This window comes from Lactuca serriola, chromosome 5 (genome assembly GCF_051521515.1).
Source record: "Lactuca serriola cultivar US96UC23 chromosome 5, Lser_US96UC23_V15, whole genome shotgun sequence".
NCBI lineage: Eukaryota > Viridiplantae > Streptophyta > Magnoliopsida > Asterales > Asteraceae > Lactuca > Lactuca serriola.
The window spans coordinates 250,518,796-250,536,081 of NC_136412.1; the positions used below are offsets into that span (position 1 = coordinate 250,518,796).

Genomic DNA, 17,286 nt, shown 5'->3' on the forward strand with positions numbered 1-17,286 from the left:
CTTTGCTTACTTAACCTTAAACACTCACCCAAGCATTAGATAAATTAATAAATTACCAAAAAAAAAACAAAAAGTAAATAAATAAATGACAAAACTGCAAATTTAGTCCCTGTGGTATTCAAAAAACTTTGGATGGGGTCCAAAAACTTTTTCACTTGCATGGAAGGTCCAAAATCAAAACATTTCCTTGATTTTGGTCCAAAAAATCTTGAAAAGACGATTATGCCCTTTTCATTCTCTTTTTGTATTTTTTTTATATTTTCTTTAATAATTTATTAATCAAAAATTAAAAATGAAAGAATTGGGCCCACCCCCACCCCTAATGATACTCTCTCTCTCTCTCTTTTATGAATGGATGAATGAAAGGGTTGTTGATTTCTAAAGATAATCAATATTTTGAATAAACTTCTCGATTTAAGCATATATTGAAGAGGTGTAAAGTTAGGTCTTCGATTTTAACAGAGGGAGAAAGTGTTCGTCTTCAACAAAAGGATCTCCAGATCCTCAGTCGAAACCTGATGCCGCTGCCCTTCTTGTTTTTTTTTTTATGCTTCAAGTTGTCGATAAAGGTTTTCGTTCAAGATCTGGATTAGGAATCAATCACAAGAAACACTAGCAATCAACCGCCGCAGCCATTCCGACGAACGCTAGGTTTCAAACGATGATGTCGTCAGATCTATCTCTAACCCTAATCAAAATCCGTCTCCACAACCGAGATTTGAAGACGAAATGAGATCTAAAGGCCAAATATCGATTTCTAGAGTGTATGTGGCTGTTCGTGTTTGAAGGCAAAAATTGATTTCTTTCCCCTGAATTCTGGCATTTGTGTATTAGCTATGAGATGAACCTAAGATCTTCATCTTCATATTTCCCCTGATTTCTTCATCTTCATCTAGTTCCCAAATATTCATCTTGTTCAACCTTGTCTATATGTGTATGAATAAGGAAGATAGAGAAAAAGAAAAGAGGGAGAAAGTGAGAGAGTGTATGAATCTGGTTCAAACATTCATCGGATGGTAGTGGTGATATTCCATTCTTCTGAAAATCAAAATGATGAAGATGGGTTTTGTGGGGGGGGGGGGGAATGGGGTGGGGTGGGGGATAATTTTTTTCTTTTTTCTTTATTTTTTAATTAGAATAGTATTAGAATAATTATAAAAAAATACAAAAAAGAAAATAAAAGGGCATAATCGTCTTTTCAAATTTTTTTGGACCAAAATCACGGAAATGTTTTGATTTTGGACCTTCCATGCAAGTGGAAAAGTTTTTGGACCCCATCCAAAGTTTTTTGAATACCACAGGGACTAATTTTGCAGTTTTGTCTAAATAAATATATAAACCTTTCATCTTTTTACCTTAATAAAGACAAAACTGCGAAATTGGTCCCTATGGTTTCGTAAAAATTGTGGATAAGTTCCAAAAAGTTTTCGAGTTGCATGGAAAATCCAAAATCAAGAATTTTCTGTGGTTTTGGTCCTAAAAAAGTTGAAATGACGATTTTACCCCTTATCATTTCTTTTTATATTTTATGTATTTTTTTAGTATTTAAATAATTATAAAAAATATCATCGTCTTATATAATTATAAAAAAAGAAAAAGAAAATCACATACCCCTCCCTACCGGTAACCTCTCTCTCTCTCACAGTTTTCCTTTTTCCCTGTTATTGCAAGTGCAGGTGGTGGTATTGAGTTATTTGCAAAAATGGGGTTGTTCCCATTTTGTTTTGTAAAAATAGGGTCGTTTACTGTCTATTTGTAAATATAGGGCTGTGGCCCCACTCAATCACCCACATTTACTTTTATCATTTCAAAAATTTATATTTGAGACCCCTAAACTATCATAACATATTATATGCATATCGTCTTTTAGATTCAATATTTTTTAGCTTTTATTGATATTTTTTCATCTATTAAATTTATTGTGAGAATTATTTCTTTTATCATAAAATTTTCATTAGTATCTTCAATTCAGTATTGATTTTTCATATTATTATAAGCGTATAAATTAAAAACATGTAGCTTTTATATAATACTCATGATTTAACCAAATTTTTTCCCCAAATTTACATCCAAACTTTATCTTTATTATGATATTGGTCTTTACATTTCTAATTTTTTTTCATAACTTTCTAGTTTATTTTTTTACGAACTCCCTTTTGTTTTTTAAAACAAAGTTCTTTTCTTTTAAATACTTTCATAACTTTGTTTTTATATATCTTTTAAGAAATTTAATTTCACAAATTTGTTTTCTATGACTTTTTTTGACGTTCGATTTTTATATTTTAAAGAAAAATCATTTAATAATGTAAAAAGGTTATAAAAACATGCTAAAATATGTGAATATATAAAGTCAAATAACATTTCTATAAAAAATGTTTTTAAAGTCTTTAACAAAATAAAAAATAAAACTGAATATATGATTTATGAACTAGTGGAATTAAATAATTTTTTTTAATGAGTTGTTTTTCAAAATATTTAAAAGAAAATAAAAAATAAAAGTAAATAATAAATATAAATCTACTAGTTTAGAAATCACGTAATTTTTTTTAAAGACTTAAAAAAGTTTGTAGAAAAATTATTTAACTCCACATATTCGCACATTTTATCATATTTTTATAACGTTTTTACAATATTATGATTTTTTTTTTAAAATATAACAATCGTGTTTGAAAAATAGTTATAAAAAAAAGAATTTGTGAAAATGATTTTTTTTAAAGATATTTAAAAATGAGTTCGTAAAAAAAACAAAAAATTAAGACAAGTTTGGATGTGAATTTATAAATAAAAAAAATTGATTAAATCATGGATGCTATATAAAATCATAATAACCTATTTTAAACAGCTTTAATTGTTTTTGATTTCATATCCTTTCATAGATAAACAAAAAATGATTTAAGGCATAATATTATTTTTGCTTTAAGTGGTAATCCCTAAAATCATCTATTTGTTTATAATTTATACACTTATAGTAATACGAAGTATCAGTATTGAATTAAAGACACTAATAAACAAAGTAAACATTTTAAAGAAATAAGTTTATAGATAAAATATTAAAGAATAATAAAGATAAAATATGAATAAAATATAACAAAGAATATAAATATTATCTATTAATAATAATATAGTTTAAGGGCCTCACATGTAAATTTAAAATATGAAAAAAAAAATATCAATAAAAGCTAAAAAGTATTAAAAATAAAAGGATATTCATTTAATATATTATGATTTATGATAGTTTAAGGGCCTTAAACGTAAATATTTGAAATGATAAACGTAAATGTTGGTGATTGAGTGGGACCATAGGCCTAGATTTGCAGATGGATTGTAAAGTGCCCTATTTTTACAAAGTAAAACCGGAATAACCCCATTTTTGCAAAAAAAAAACTCGGTATTGGGCTCTGATATGGAAGCGTGAAAACAATCAGAAATGGGTGTGACATCGGCTATGCAATGTCTTAATTTCTTGATGACTTTGCGTCTTCCTGTGTACTCGTATTCCATGTGATGAAGGTAACACCATCAATTTATATATTCTAATGAACGATGGTGGTGGTGATATAGCTCTTTGGCTAGATTTTATGGCCCGATTTTAGGGTTTCAAAGTCCGGTTTTAGGATTCTCAAGGTTCGATTTCAGGGGTTTCATCATCTCCATCTCCTATTTCGTAGCACTGTCTTTAATCTGAAACACAAACTCAAAACAAATCTCTTTAATATGGTACACAAAAGTTAGTGAAATTAGGAATTCATGAATGAAGCTAGAATGTGTATGTGATAAATAAGGGAAAATGAACATGAATCAGCTCCTGATATATGAGCTCTTGGGTGTTTAGTATGGAAAATGGTCACCGGAAACCAGTTTGGAATTGCTACGACATCGGAGACCGTTTGATGAAAATTGGCATTGGAGATAATGATTAGAACAGAGGTTAAATGGTGGGTTTATGGTGGTGTTTTGTTGTGACCGAATATTGATGATGAGGTAATCAATGGTGTATGATGTAGGGTTCCGGCAAGCATATAGTGGCGGTGATGGTGGTTAAACGACGTCCGGAGAGAGAGAGAGAGAGAGAGATATGATGGTTGATGATTTACTATGACTGGGGTGGATGGATTCTTTTTTGTTTTTTTTTTAAATAATAAAATAAATTAAAGAAAATAAAAAAGAATTAGTTAAAGGGTATATTATTCATTCCAAGACGGGTGTGGACCAAAACTACAAAACATTCCTAATTATAGGACCAAAACTACAAAAAGTTTACGAGTTTGGACCGTTGATGCAAGTTGAAAAGTTTTTGGACTCCATCTACATTTTTTTGCAAACCATATGGACCAAATTTGCAGTTTAGTCCTTAATAAATAAAAATCATTTTGACAATGTTATTTCCTCAAAACTTTTATCACATGTCATTATATAAGATTTTTAAATTACTTAAATCTTACAGTCACTATATGGTACTATTAACTTTTATTAATAAAAATTAGACAAAATTGTAAGAATGGTCCATATGGTGTGTCAAAACTAGCAAGTTTGGTCCAAACAAGTTTGGACTTGGAAGAGTGGTACAAAAGTTTGATTTTATTGCGAGTTTTGTCCAAAAATTTTGAAACTTTTAAAAATGACGAAATTGCCCTTGGTATTTCCTTCGGTGGAGGAGGGTGAATCGAGGTCTCATTAACGGTGGGTTGTTTGGTGGGCGGCAAAGTGGTGGTGATGATGAACTCTAGCATAGTGGTGGTGGCTCTCAGGCAGTTGTTCTCTGACGATGCAAGATAGACAGAGAGAAAACGATTGAAGCATTTATATAAAATCTTACACCTCATGATAGTTAATGCCTCCAACTTTGCATATGTAGAAATTGAAATATTGAGGCATAAAATCAATGTATAATAATGGATTTTGGGCTAGAAACTATGCCTCTCTTGTTTGAGAGAGAGAGAGAGAGAGAGAGAGATTTGCTTTTTCTTTTTTAATTTATGTAATAAAAATTTTAAAAAGGAAAATACCAAGGGAAAATCTGTCATTTTAAAATTTTCAAAATTTTTGGACCAAACTCGCAACAAAATCAAACTTTTGAACCACCCTTGCGAGTCCAAACTTGTTTCGACCAAACTTGCTGGTTTTGACATACCACAAGGACCATTCTTGCAATTTGATCAATTCCACTAATTAATAATTTTTTTTTTGAACCGGCAAATACAAATATACTAATCTACTCCTAAACTAACACCTAATTACACCTATGTCCACAACCACAACGTGACTTGAACCCTTGACCTCAGAGAATAAGGGCACCACCTGATACCGTTAGGCTAGAAGCCCTTTGGTAATTAATAATCTTTATTATATATAGGAAATATTCATTGTATTAAATATGTAAATCAACACTATAATTATTGAAACATTTATTATTTAATGTAAAGATATTTTTTCCATAAAATGAATATAATACTAAATAGTTTGTATTTTCTAACATTAAAAACATTTACTATGATTTTTTTTACATTAATTAAAATAACGAAATGTGGTAAAACAATATTGCCACAATCAAGATATAACAATTTTAGTGTTGTGTTCTAGAATTTAAATTTTTTGTAGCTAATTCGCTTTTAATCTTGTTAAAATTTGAGATGTGTAGGCATGAATAACAATATGTTATTGTCTCGTCAATATAATATTTTACTAGGTGTTAAACATGTGTACTATACGGTAGGGATGAGATTTAGAACCGGAAAACCGGACCGGAACCGGAATCGGACCCGTTAGAACCGGAATATATAGAACCGGGTCCGGTTCCGGGTTTAAAAATTGGCTTTATCCGGGTTCCGGGTAATCCGAGTTTGGGTCCATTGGGTCCGGGTAAACCGGGTCTAAAATCCGGAACCGGTTTTTGGAACCGGAACCACTTTTAGGGCCGGAACCACTTTTTGTGAAACGTTTACAAGATGCATATCTTATTCGTTTCAACTCTAATTGACATACGGTTTTTTCCAACATGTAGTTTAGAGTTTGTACATGATTCTAGACTATAAATTTTTCATTTTTAGTTTTATATTCATTGACTTACAGTCCTCAAAAGTTGATATACCAAAGCTGAAAGTTTTTAGTTTTTTTGTATTCGGTGAAAGTTTTAAAGCATGCATATCTAATTTGTTTGAAGTCGGATTGACATGTGGTTTTTTCCAACTTCTAGTTTACAGTTTGTACATGAGTTTAGACTATAATTTTGTCATTTTTGGTTTAACATTCAATGATTTACAGTCCTCCGAAGTCGGGATATCAAAACTGAAAATTTTCAACTTTTCAGCTATTTGTTTTTGTACTTTGTATTATGTGAAAATATTAACACAAGTATATCTCATTCGTTTAAATTCGGATTGACATGCGGGTTTTTCCAGAGTGTATTTTAGAGTTTGTACATGATTTTAGACTCTAATTTTGTTAATTGTGGTTTCGTATTCAATAAGTTACAGCCCCCCAAAGTGGGGATATCAATATGAAAATTTTCAAAGTTCAACCCACTAAGTTGTAAGTAATTACCAAAAAATTCCGGTTTTTTCGGGTTTTCCGGGTCTAAACCCACTTTATCCGGTTCCAACCTACCCACTTTGATGTTTCCGGATTTTCCGGTTCTAGACCCACTTTACCCGGAACCATACCCAGAACCGAACCGGAACCGGTTCCTATATACCGGTCCGGTTTCCGGTTCTATAAAATCCCGTTAACCGGTTCCGGGTTTTCCGGGTCCGGGTCCATCGGGTCCGGGTTTGGACCCACTTTCATCCCTACTATACGGGTTGATTAAAAAAATATTAAATATTAAAGTGTAACATTAAATAGTTTTTAAAATAAAATTTCGAATAAGGAAAGAAGAAACATATTCATTGTAAATTAATGTCATATTTATTACAATAAATACTTTACATATATAACTATAAGTGTTATGTGACTGTTTAATTTTAAAATTTGAAAAAGTCAATAAAATGACATGTGGATATTATTTAATCTAAAAATACTACAAAATGACAAGTGTCAAAACTCATAAGAGACTGATAAGTGACAAAAAAACACTTTCATTTATTAGAAATGATTTTTACTAAGTATTTTATCTATCTATAATATCTCTTTTTATATGTTATATGACAAATAAGTTGTATATATAATTTATAATTTTATACATGTAATATAATTACAAACAAAGAAAAAAAAAATGAATTTGAAGTTTAGGCTTAGGTCATTTAAAACACATTTTGATATATTAACATTATTTTTATATAGTTACACGTTTAAATTTATAATATTTTTATTTTATTAATTAAACTTTTAAATTTTCACACCTAATTTAGTAATATTTTTAAATTTTTGAAAAATATCCATTTTTTTTGCATGAGTTATTGTGAATTTTTTTTCTTTAAATTAGAGGGTTCATTGTTTTTTATTGAGTAAATTGCAAAAATTGGTCCTTACGATTTACCAAAAAATTAGAGTTTTTGGCCAATCTTTTTTCCATGCAAGGATGGTCCAAAATTGAAACTTCGATGCCGAATTGGTACCTTGACTTAACCGGCCATCTAAAACATTTGTTAAGTCTCACATCTCTTTAAAAGTCAAGGGCATTTTCGTTCTTTCATGTATTCTTCCTTTTTTTATTATTTTATTTTTTTAATTATCACCCACATCCCTCTTTTATGAGACTCTTTCTCTCTTTCACACACACATACTGCTCTCTATTCTCTTTATCTCTCTCTCTCTCTCTCTCCCTCTCCTTCTCTTCACACTAAGTCGAAGTAATTCAAAGAAGACGGATCATTCTCCCTATAGAAGGAATCTGGTGGCTGAGATTGATACCAACGTTGCTAGATCCGATTAACTAAAAAAGCCACAATGTAACACCCACAATCTGGAAGGCCAAGAAAGGAAAGAAACCCTAATTTTTAGGGGCGACTCGGCGAGTCCAAGGAGGAACTCGACGAGTCTGAGCGGGATCCGAGTCGAGGAGTAAGTGACCGACTCGGCGAGTCGGCCAAGGTGACTCGGCGAGTCTGGTCTGTGCGAGGAAAACCCTAAATTCGGGACTTGGAGCCTTTATAAACACCATAATCTCCTTCCTAGGGTCCCTTTACTGCCTCTTGCACCCAGAGCATCGAACCCCAAGCCCCATTGTTGCCCATTCAAGCTCCCAAGCCATATTGAGTGATTTGAAGGAAGAAGAAGAAGGGGAAATCATTGAGGCTTCAAGAATTGGTCTTGGATCTGAAGATTGGGGAACATTTCTGAGCATCTGAAGGTAATAAGTCGTTTCTCTCTTTTAGATCTTCTATGGTTGTGAGATTTGGGGCTTGTAAGCCATGGTTTGCCACCCAATTGAGTTAGAAGCCGGATCTGGAGTTGCTACTTCAGATCCAAGTGTGTTATGGCCTAGAGAAGCACAAAGTATCAGCCATTGAGTCGATTTCGGAGCCTCTTGGTCTTAAACCCTAGTTTATGGTGGATTGTGCCTAGATCTCCTTCTCTATACGTAAAGTTTGCAACTTTACGTGGGGAATAGGCTTGTGAAGGGTAGATCTACAGTTTGGAGTCCATGCATGACCCAAAAGTCCTCTGCATGTATGTAGATCTGAATGGACTCGGCGAGTAACATGAAGATGAGGAGGAACTCGACGAGTGGGATGAACAACTCGTCGAGTCGGATGAAGATGGGCATGAACTCGGCGAGTTGGATGAACATTTCCTTGTGCTCGACGAGTCTGTTCTTGGACTCGGCGAGTCAGGTCGCGTAGCCCCAAACCCTTCGAGTTGAGATTCGAATCAGTGAGTCGGGTGGAGACTCAACGAGTTGGACAGGTTAGGACTCGGAAATCGTTGGACTCGGCGAGTCATGGACTGACTCGGCGAGTCATGTCGTGAATGGAAGGACCCTGAGTATATGAACTCGGCGAGTCAGTATGTGGACTCGGCGAGTAGGGTTGACCTGGAAAGGTTGACTTTGACCAGGACTTTGTCATTGGCAATAGTTGACTTAGTTGACCTTTGGAGGTCAGTTAGACTAAGTGTTATGTTGATATTGGTAGCTCGGGGAGCTAGTGGAGCAGCAGTTCGAAGTCAGTGGTCAGGTAGCGGTCGAAGGGATTAGCAGCAGCAGTTCAGCAGTATCAGGTGAGTTTCCCTTTGTGTGAATGGGTCTACGGCCACAATGCCGGCCTATGTAGATATGAGTAGAAGACCCGGGGGCTAGCCCTAGGCATCGTATGCTAGTATGTTGTTCAGGACGAGGTCCAATGTTAGCGGGCGGGTGCCCAAGGAATGGTTTATGTGACAGTTTATACTTGTTGTCTGTGTGATACTTGTATATGCCTGGTAGGGTGGTGAGTGTGGGCGAGGTCCCGTACCTCACCAATAGCAGAGTGTGGATGGTGTTCCACATCTCATTAGCAGCGGATCAGGGGCGAGGCCCAAGTTAGGGAAGAGTGAGTGCGGGCTGGGCCCGTATCTCACTATCAGTAGGAGCATGGACGGGGCTCCCTGGCTCATCAGTAGAGTTCGGTTGTTAGGGCCGGAGGGTAGTCAAGCACCCTAGAAGCGTTTGACAGTATGTGATGATATGTTTGCATGCTGGCCTGTTATGTTATATGCGATAGAGGTAGTAGGAGGGGACCAGCCCCCAAGTTCGGTTGTTAGGACCGAAGGGTAGTTCAGACACCCCAGATATGTCTGATAATCTATTACGTTATGATATGTGTATGTGATAGTAGTAGAGTTCGGTTTTTAGGACCGAAGCGTAGGTCAGACACCCCAGATATGTCTGATAATATGTTATGTTAGGATATATGTGCTAGTAGCAGTAACGGGTGAAATAGTCCCCGAGGATCGGTTGTTAGGACCGATGGGTAGTCAGCACCCCAGAATGGCTTGACACGGGTAGTTAGCACCCCATAATGGATTGACACGGGTAGTCGGCACCCCAGAATGGCCGCACGGGTAGTCGGCACCCCAGAATGGCCGTACAGGGTAGTCAGGCACCCCAGAATAGCCTGGCAGTATGTATGTTGTATGTTTGCATGGTATGTGGTAGGGTGGGGAACTCACTAAGCTTCGTGCTTACGGTTTTCAGTTTTGGTTTCAGGTACTTCCGGTAGCGGATGATGGAGCTCGGGATGATCGCATGACACACACCATATTTTAGACAGCCTGGGATGTAGTACTCTGATAATGAACATGTGTTTTGAAAACTATTACTTTGATTATGCTTTGAATCGACGATTTTACTTTAAGTAATATTTTATTAAAAGAAATTTTTAGTCTTGAATTTTAGGACGTTACACACAACCACCGTTATTGCTTCCATTGTGGCTACAACATCACCACCATCCAGGTTTTCCCCTTCCAGCTTGTGTCAGCAAGACATGATCCATTCTTTAAGATGTATTAGACCTCAATTATGCCAATAACTCTGGTGATCTTCAATGCAAGCAGAAAGACAATCTTGTGGAGTCGGAGACGGTGGTTGATGATCATCTGAGGAGCCAAGTTTGCCAATAACTGAGGATCTCTAGCAAAATGATAGAGAGAGAGTAATAGAGAATGAGAGAGAGAGAGAGAGTCATAGAAGAAGGATATGGGGATTTCCTTTGTTTTTGAGATTATCGAGTGGAACATTTTGGGAACTTCCTCTGTTGCTTCTTGAAATTGCATCAAAATAGAAAACCAGAACAATCATTGCTATGAAGAAAACAACTTGAAAACCCATTTTTATTGGATCTAAAAATTGAATAGGTATCGGTATTACTATGCTCATCTCCTACAACAACCATATAACGGTGTACCAGGGCAGTAGTGCGAGGAAACCCACTACCGGCCTGCTACTCACCAGGTTGGCTTTACAAGCATTCTCACTTATTTTGGACAAATATGTATTCAAATATATCGTACGAAATCATCGGAGTCGTATCCCAAAAAATATGCCAAACGGTACAAAACAAATCAAATAAACAAGAAATGACAGGAAGTGCGCCACTCGTAGATCGGGTAATGGGTGGAGGATCGTTCTAAGAAGTGGACTTTACTAACTACGGACAACCTATAAATATCCCTGGGAGACATGTTGGCCGGGTAAGTAGGGATAACACATATTCCCTGACACAAAACAATACCAAAAGGTCACAATCTAAATTAGGCGGCGGAGAGCTATACCGGGGTCCAACCCTCGGTATGGCTGTCTAACCTAGTTCTTGTTATTTTTATGCATAATGAATTCTTATATGCCTATAGGACGAAACCCTCCGGGGTGAAAGAGCTCATCATCCGCCTGGAGTTTGCCGTATCAACATTGGTGTCATTTGTATTATAAGTATTCCTAGGTGACAAAAAGAGGAAATACCCGATAGCCAGGTAGTCAATCAACACAAATGAGCTACCCATTACGGTTAATGGATACCGACAAACTACATAGTATGTTTAATAAAGAAGCATATCATATTTACCCACCTCCATGAAGATGGACCGGTAATTATATATGGGCAAATATGTGACGTAGGCATTCATAGAATATACTGTGATAGTAGGAGTTCGATCGAAATCATGTATGAACATTGCTTTTCACAACTACCGGAACAAATAAGGAAAAGGACGAAACAACCATTAGGGAATTTAACAAGCTTTGTGAGACACTTTGTTTGGCAAAAAAGGGATATTGTCCGTTCCATTAAGTATAACGGATCAGGCAACACAAGCCAACAATACATAGACGATAACCTTCGCAATCATACAATTAACATCACCATACAACATTATATTTGGAAGAAGTGTAATGAGAAAGTTCGATGCGACCGTGTCGCCAATCCACTGTGTCATTTGATTTCAAACGAAAAGTGGATTTGGAATGATCTATAGTAAATCATCAATGTTCCTACGGTAGTTATGGATTTGATGAATTGGGTGGGCAAGCCGATGCTCGATTGATTAGTTATTATGTTCATTGATGATATATTGGTGTATTTCAAGACCGGAGAGCAACACAAGGAGCACCTTCGATAGCTTTTGGGAGTGTTGTGGCAATAACAGTTGTATGACAAGTTCTCGAAATGTGAGTTTTGGTTACAATATGTCCAGTTCTTGGGACATCTCGTTAACCAAAATGGGATTTCGTCGATCGGGCCAAGATCGAGGCTGTGATGCATAGGGAGTTTTCGAAATGTCTCTCTGATATCACGAGTTTCCTTGGTTTGGCGGGATATTATCAGAGATTTATCCAGGATTTCTCTAAGATTGTTGTACCCCTCACTCGTCTGATAAGAAAGGGAGTGGATTTCCGATGGAGCCCTGCATAGCAGACGACTTTTAAGACACTACGACAGAGGTTATGTGAGGTCCTTTTAGAGGGTATTGAGGATTTTGTAGTATTATGCAGACACATATTACCATACCATTTTTGCACCATGGTATGGTGTTAACGCATGCATACGATGTCACATGACATTAACCACATCATGTGATGTTGTCACCGCACCTACATGTCTAAGATGAAAGATGTTTGCTCTAAAAATTCACATAATTTATAAAGATTATATAAATTTATCAATTAAATTAGTAAAATTCACAATATATCAATTGTTAGATATATAATATATTTGATTGAACATAAAATAATAAATAATAATAAAACAAAAAAATAAGTGAATATATTGTTGTTTTCTTTTGAAAATACCTTAATAATTAATGGTTGGCCGGTTATATTTCACATGACATAAAAAACTAAAGAGAAATTAAGTAATCTAACAACATTTTAATTTGTATTTGAGGAAAATAACCATAAAATATTATTTTTAACAAAAATAATCATTTGGTCCGCAATAGCTACTTTGGACCAAAAAAACATACTGACAAGAAAGTATATTTTGGAATGATTTCGAACTGAAATTTCATATTCAGAAAAAAAAAATTCCAGAATTCATGAACAAATATGATATCCGATAAAGAATTCCGGAATTTCGAAAAAAAAGTTATTTTTTTACTTAAATGTAGCAAAAAGTTACACAAAGATAGTGATATGAAATATATAAGATAATATATAAAATTAGAAATTGTATTGAAAACAATGATATTAAACTTTTCGAAATATAACATTCGGAATCTAGAAAAAAATAGAAAGGTTCATTTGAAAATTTTTTTTTTAAAAAACTCCAAAATATCAACAGTACTTTTAAATTACAATATTATAGAGAAAATGACTGTCTTTCAAAAACTAAAAAAAATATTTTCATCTCAAAAATCCATTTATGATATAACGGTTAGATAATTAGCTTACTTAAATTTCCAATAATAAAAATAAGCAAAACAAAAAATAAGTAAATAAAAAGATTTTTAAAAAATTACCCTAACGGGGTAATTACCGCTTGCGATTTTCACCTTACCGGTTGCCATTTTCACTCCATTGACTCTTTAAAGAACGCACAACCAACGCAAGAACTGAACAAATAGAAAAGCTAAAACCCAACGGCTACATCCCCTTTTCCATTTCAATTTATAATAAACAATCATTTTAAATCCCAACGGTCAAAATTAAAACACCTTTAAAGTTCTTCAAATTCTCACCCCTGTTTACGTTACAAACTCAAATTAATTCAAATTTACTCCTAAAATCAAGATTTCTTTCTCCAGCAATCTGTACTCATTTTTCTTCTCTCCCAAATTGGACAAGATTCATATACGTTAATGGCGAATTTCGCATCAAACAGATCTCCTTCGCCACTTTCAGCAAGGGGTTTCAGAAATTCGGAGACAAATACGACCACCAGAAGGAGCTTCAGTGGCAACCCTTTTACCAGACCCAATGCTGTGGTAAACCCTAGAAGCGTAAATCCACCTACCCCTGCAAACACCCCTGCTACAACAGGTATAAACGATCTTTGATTTCATGATTTTGAGTTTTTGTTCTGTAAATTGGGTTTTTGATTTTTAGTTTTTTTATGTTGTTAGATCATACGAAAAGAGGTTCAGTACTTCGCAAAAGCACTGGTAGTTCGATGTTTCAGGATGGAAAAGAGAATCACAAAGATATAGTTCGTTCACCTGCTAGATCATATGAAAAGGGTTTCATGGCACCAACGATCTCAGCTGCTTCAAAGTTCACTCCATCACCAAGAAAGAAAGTTCTTGGTGAAAAGAATGAGGTAGTAAGAACTTCGATCCAGTTCTTGGACAAAGATTTCGTAATGAAATCTGAAGCAACACCGTTGGATCAACCTACCATGACTGAAGAGGATTCAAATGAATCGGTAACCCTTGAACAAAAAGAAGTTGTTCTTGAATCTCCTCCTGTTCGTAAGGTAACTTTCGTTTCGATCGATGATGCAACTGATGTTACTGAAGAGTTTGATTTGGTAAAGATTAGACCTTTCTGTTGTTCTCCACAAACTTCACCTATCATTGCCCCTTTTGATGCCGACCATCTTCCTCCATATGATCCAAAAAAGAATTTTCTTTCCCCTAGACCTCAGTTTCTTCGTTACAAACCAAACCCAAGAATTGAACTTTTACTAAACAAAGTCGATGGGAATGATGGTTATGGAGAAGATGCTGTTATTGGTCTTGAAGATGACTTTAATCTTTCTGATACTTCATCAGACACCGAAAAAGAGGAAGCAAAACAAAAAGAGGAGGAGGAAGAAGAAGCAAAGCTAAAAGACGACGACGAAGAAGAAGAAAAAGAAGCAAAAGTGGAAGAGGAAGAAGAGAAATTAGAAGATCTACGCCATGGGTCATCAGACAATTTGTCTAAAATCATTTCTGAAGAAAAACAGTCTGATTCCAAGCTAAAAACAGCATCAAAACCAAGGTTTTTCACAAGATCAAAGACTATATTGTGCATTTCTGTGATGTTCCTGGTTGCCTGTTTTTCAGTTTCTTTTACTGATTCACCACCCATGGATTTGCCAATCTATAAGGATGTAAGCTTCTCGGAGATTTATGATGAATCTTTGAAGTTGGCTGCATCTGTTAAAGTTTCATTAGATGGTTTTGTTGAAAGTCTTGAGCAGTGGTCAAACATTTTCGTTTCTTACCTCTCCGGCCAGTTATCCCATTTTAGTTCAACCCACAGCTCCATACAGTTCTTTAACTTGACCCCTTCTCCCATCCAAGAAGAATGGCAAATCGTGGCAGATTATGCAGATGTTGAAATTTTTGAAGAAATTCAAGAATTTGAGGAAGAAATGGAGGAAAACTTTGAGATGGTGGAAGAAGAAGCGTATGAAGAAATGGAAGTTGATGTACAAGATGAGATTTTGATGGAAGACCCAAAAGAGATTCAACCCAATGATGTTATTTTGGAGAAAAGTTTGAATCTTGAAGATGGGTCGAGTGAAATAGCTTCACTTTCTGTGAGCAAATCAGAAATGGCTGTGAATGATCTTGAAATCGAGTCTAGTTTAGCAGATACTAGTGCTGCATCAGAAACTTTGACCACTTCGTTGACCAGATCAGTCAACCCAATCTATATGACTGGTTTTTCCATGGTGATAGTTGCCATGGCAGCTATTTTTTACATGATTAAAAGGAAATCTAGTGGTACAATTGCCACTGCACGTGTTACTAAGCTTGATGCAGATAATGATAAAGAGTTGCAAGAAGAAAGCTCGTGTTCTTCAGAGTCTAGCATTCAGAAGGGTTACAAGAAGAAACCTATCAACAACAAAAGAGACTCTTTGGCTTCTTCATCAGAATTCTCTATGGGTTCTGCTTCTTATGGGAGCTTCACTACGTTTGAAAAAATTCCCATTAAGCATGTGAGTATTGAGAATTCCAATTTATAAGCACATACTGGATTATTGGATTATGTTTATTTTATAATACTTATTAATCTTGTTTTTGTTTGGTTTTGTAGAGAGATGAAGTGATTCTGACACCAATCAGAAGATCCAGCAGACTGGTGAAAAACTAAGTCACATCTTCATGATGATCATCATCAATTGTTGCACCAATCTTCGTGTGCTGGGATTGATTTCTAACATAAGTCTTAGATTGATTGCGTATTGTAGGTTTAGAGTCATGTTGGATTGAAATCATTAGTCGATTCTTTGGAATTCTGCTTCTAATTCATATTTCTCTTTGAGTTATTGGTTTTTGCTGCATTTTCAGTACTCTCCTGGTTGTGGTTGACACAATAATCATAATCTTTAACAAATCAAACTTTTTGGATATGTTTGATCAAAGAAAGTTTAATTGCGTGGTTTAGTGAACATCTGTTTTTAAAGCATAACCATCAACGGAATTAATTACATGGCCTATTAAAAAAGTATATATAGTGAAATATTTATTTAAAGCATATCCATTTTGATGGCCTAATAAAAAAGTAGTGTACAAGAAGGATTCAAAATTCGATCTTGGCACACAATTGTGGTTTAGTGAAATATTTGTTTAAAGCATATCCATTTTTTGATGGCCTATTATTAAAAAGGTAGTGTAAAAAAAGGATTCAAAATTCAATTTAAAGGATTTTTCTAAGATTCAAGATTTTATGGATAAACAGTATCAACATATATGGGCCAAATCTTTCAACTCAACAGATGTGTTTGTTTTATTCAAAAAATTTCTAAGTATATTTCTACTTTCAATTTCATTCTACTTTCTTTCTCGTGAAGGAATAGTCAACTGTTGCATCTCTTAGGGTGATCGTCTGATCGGAATCGTGACCACTCTCTCCTAGGGGGTTGGGAGTGATGAGATGTTTCTCAGGCCTCTCTCTCTCTCTCTCTCTCTCTTACGATGTGCTTTAGGACTTTTATCTTCGTTGTTTTGTGATTTTTAATTGAGTGAATTGATTTTTTTTTCAAACAACAAATAAAATTTTAATTGTCATCGTACAATGAGTGAGATGACAAATGGGCAACAAACTATGAGTTAAAATAAGGTTTCTGTGTGTTGTGTATTAAGAAAGATGGAAAAAAATAATAACAATAAAAACTAACGTAGAGCTGATATGGGAGTGGGTAGGCTAGGTTGGGAGGAAAGTACAAAAATATACTAATATTGTAGGACATGTCCTTTAAAAAAAGATATGAGTTTTTCTTTAAAAGAAAAACTTTTCTAGACCGTTTTGTGTTGTTTGCGGACCTTCTCCCATTATATCCTCATTGTTACATTGTCTTATTTGTTGATCATTTTTCTAAAATATATGTGGATCTACCTTGTTGCCTAAAAATATGATGCTTATAAAACTTTTCAAACATGGGTCATTGTGGTTGAACGTCGATCTCACTCTACTAATCGATTACGGGCTCTTTAGTGTTT

At 34.9% G+C, this 17,286-nt stretch overlaps 1 protein-coding gene across 1 annotated transcript; it reads left to right on the forward strand.

Annotated features, from left to right (window-relative positions):
- Window positions 1–13,583: 13,583 nt before the first annotated feature.
- Window positions 13,584–16,112, forward strand: LOC145053989 (uncharacterized). The gene is made up of 3 exons (XM_079002123.1): window positions 13,584–13,891; window positions 13,975–15,782; window positions 15,881–16,112. The coding sequence occupies exons 1-3, from the start codon at window positions 13,711–13,713 to the stop codon at window positions 15,935–15,937; spliced, it is 2,046 nt and encodes a 681-aa protein (XP_078858249.1). The 5' UTR covers window positions 13,584–13,710; the 3' UTR covers window positions 15,938–16,112.
- Window positions 16,113–17,286: the final 1,174 nt, after the last annotated feature.

Coding starts and splice junctions, on each gene's coding strand:
- LOC145053989 (XM_079002123.1), top strand. CDS start 13,711: ATGGCGAATTTCGCATCAAACAGATCTCCTTCGCCACTTTCAGCAAGG. Junction 13,892..13,974: donor AAACACCCCTGCTACAACAG/GTATAAACGATC, acceptor TTATGTTGTTAG/ATCATACGAAAAGAGGTTCA. Junction 15,783..15,880: donor AAAAAATTCCCATTAAGCAT/GTGAGTATTGAG, acceptor TTGGTTTTGTAG/AGAGATGAAGTGATTCTGAC.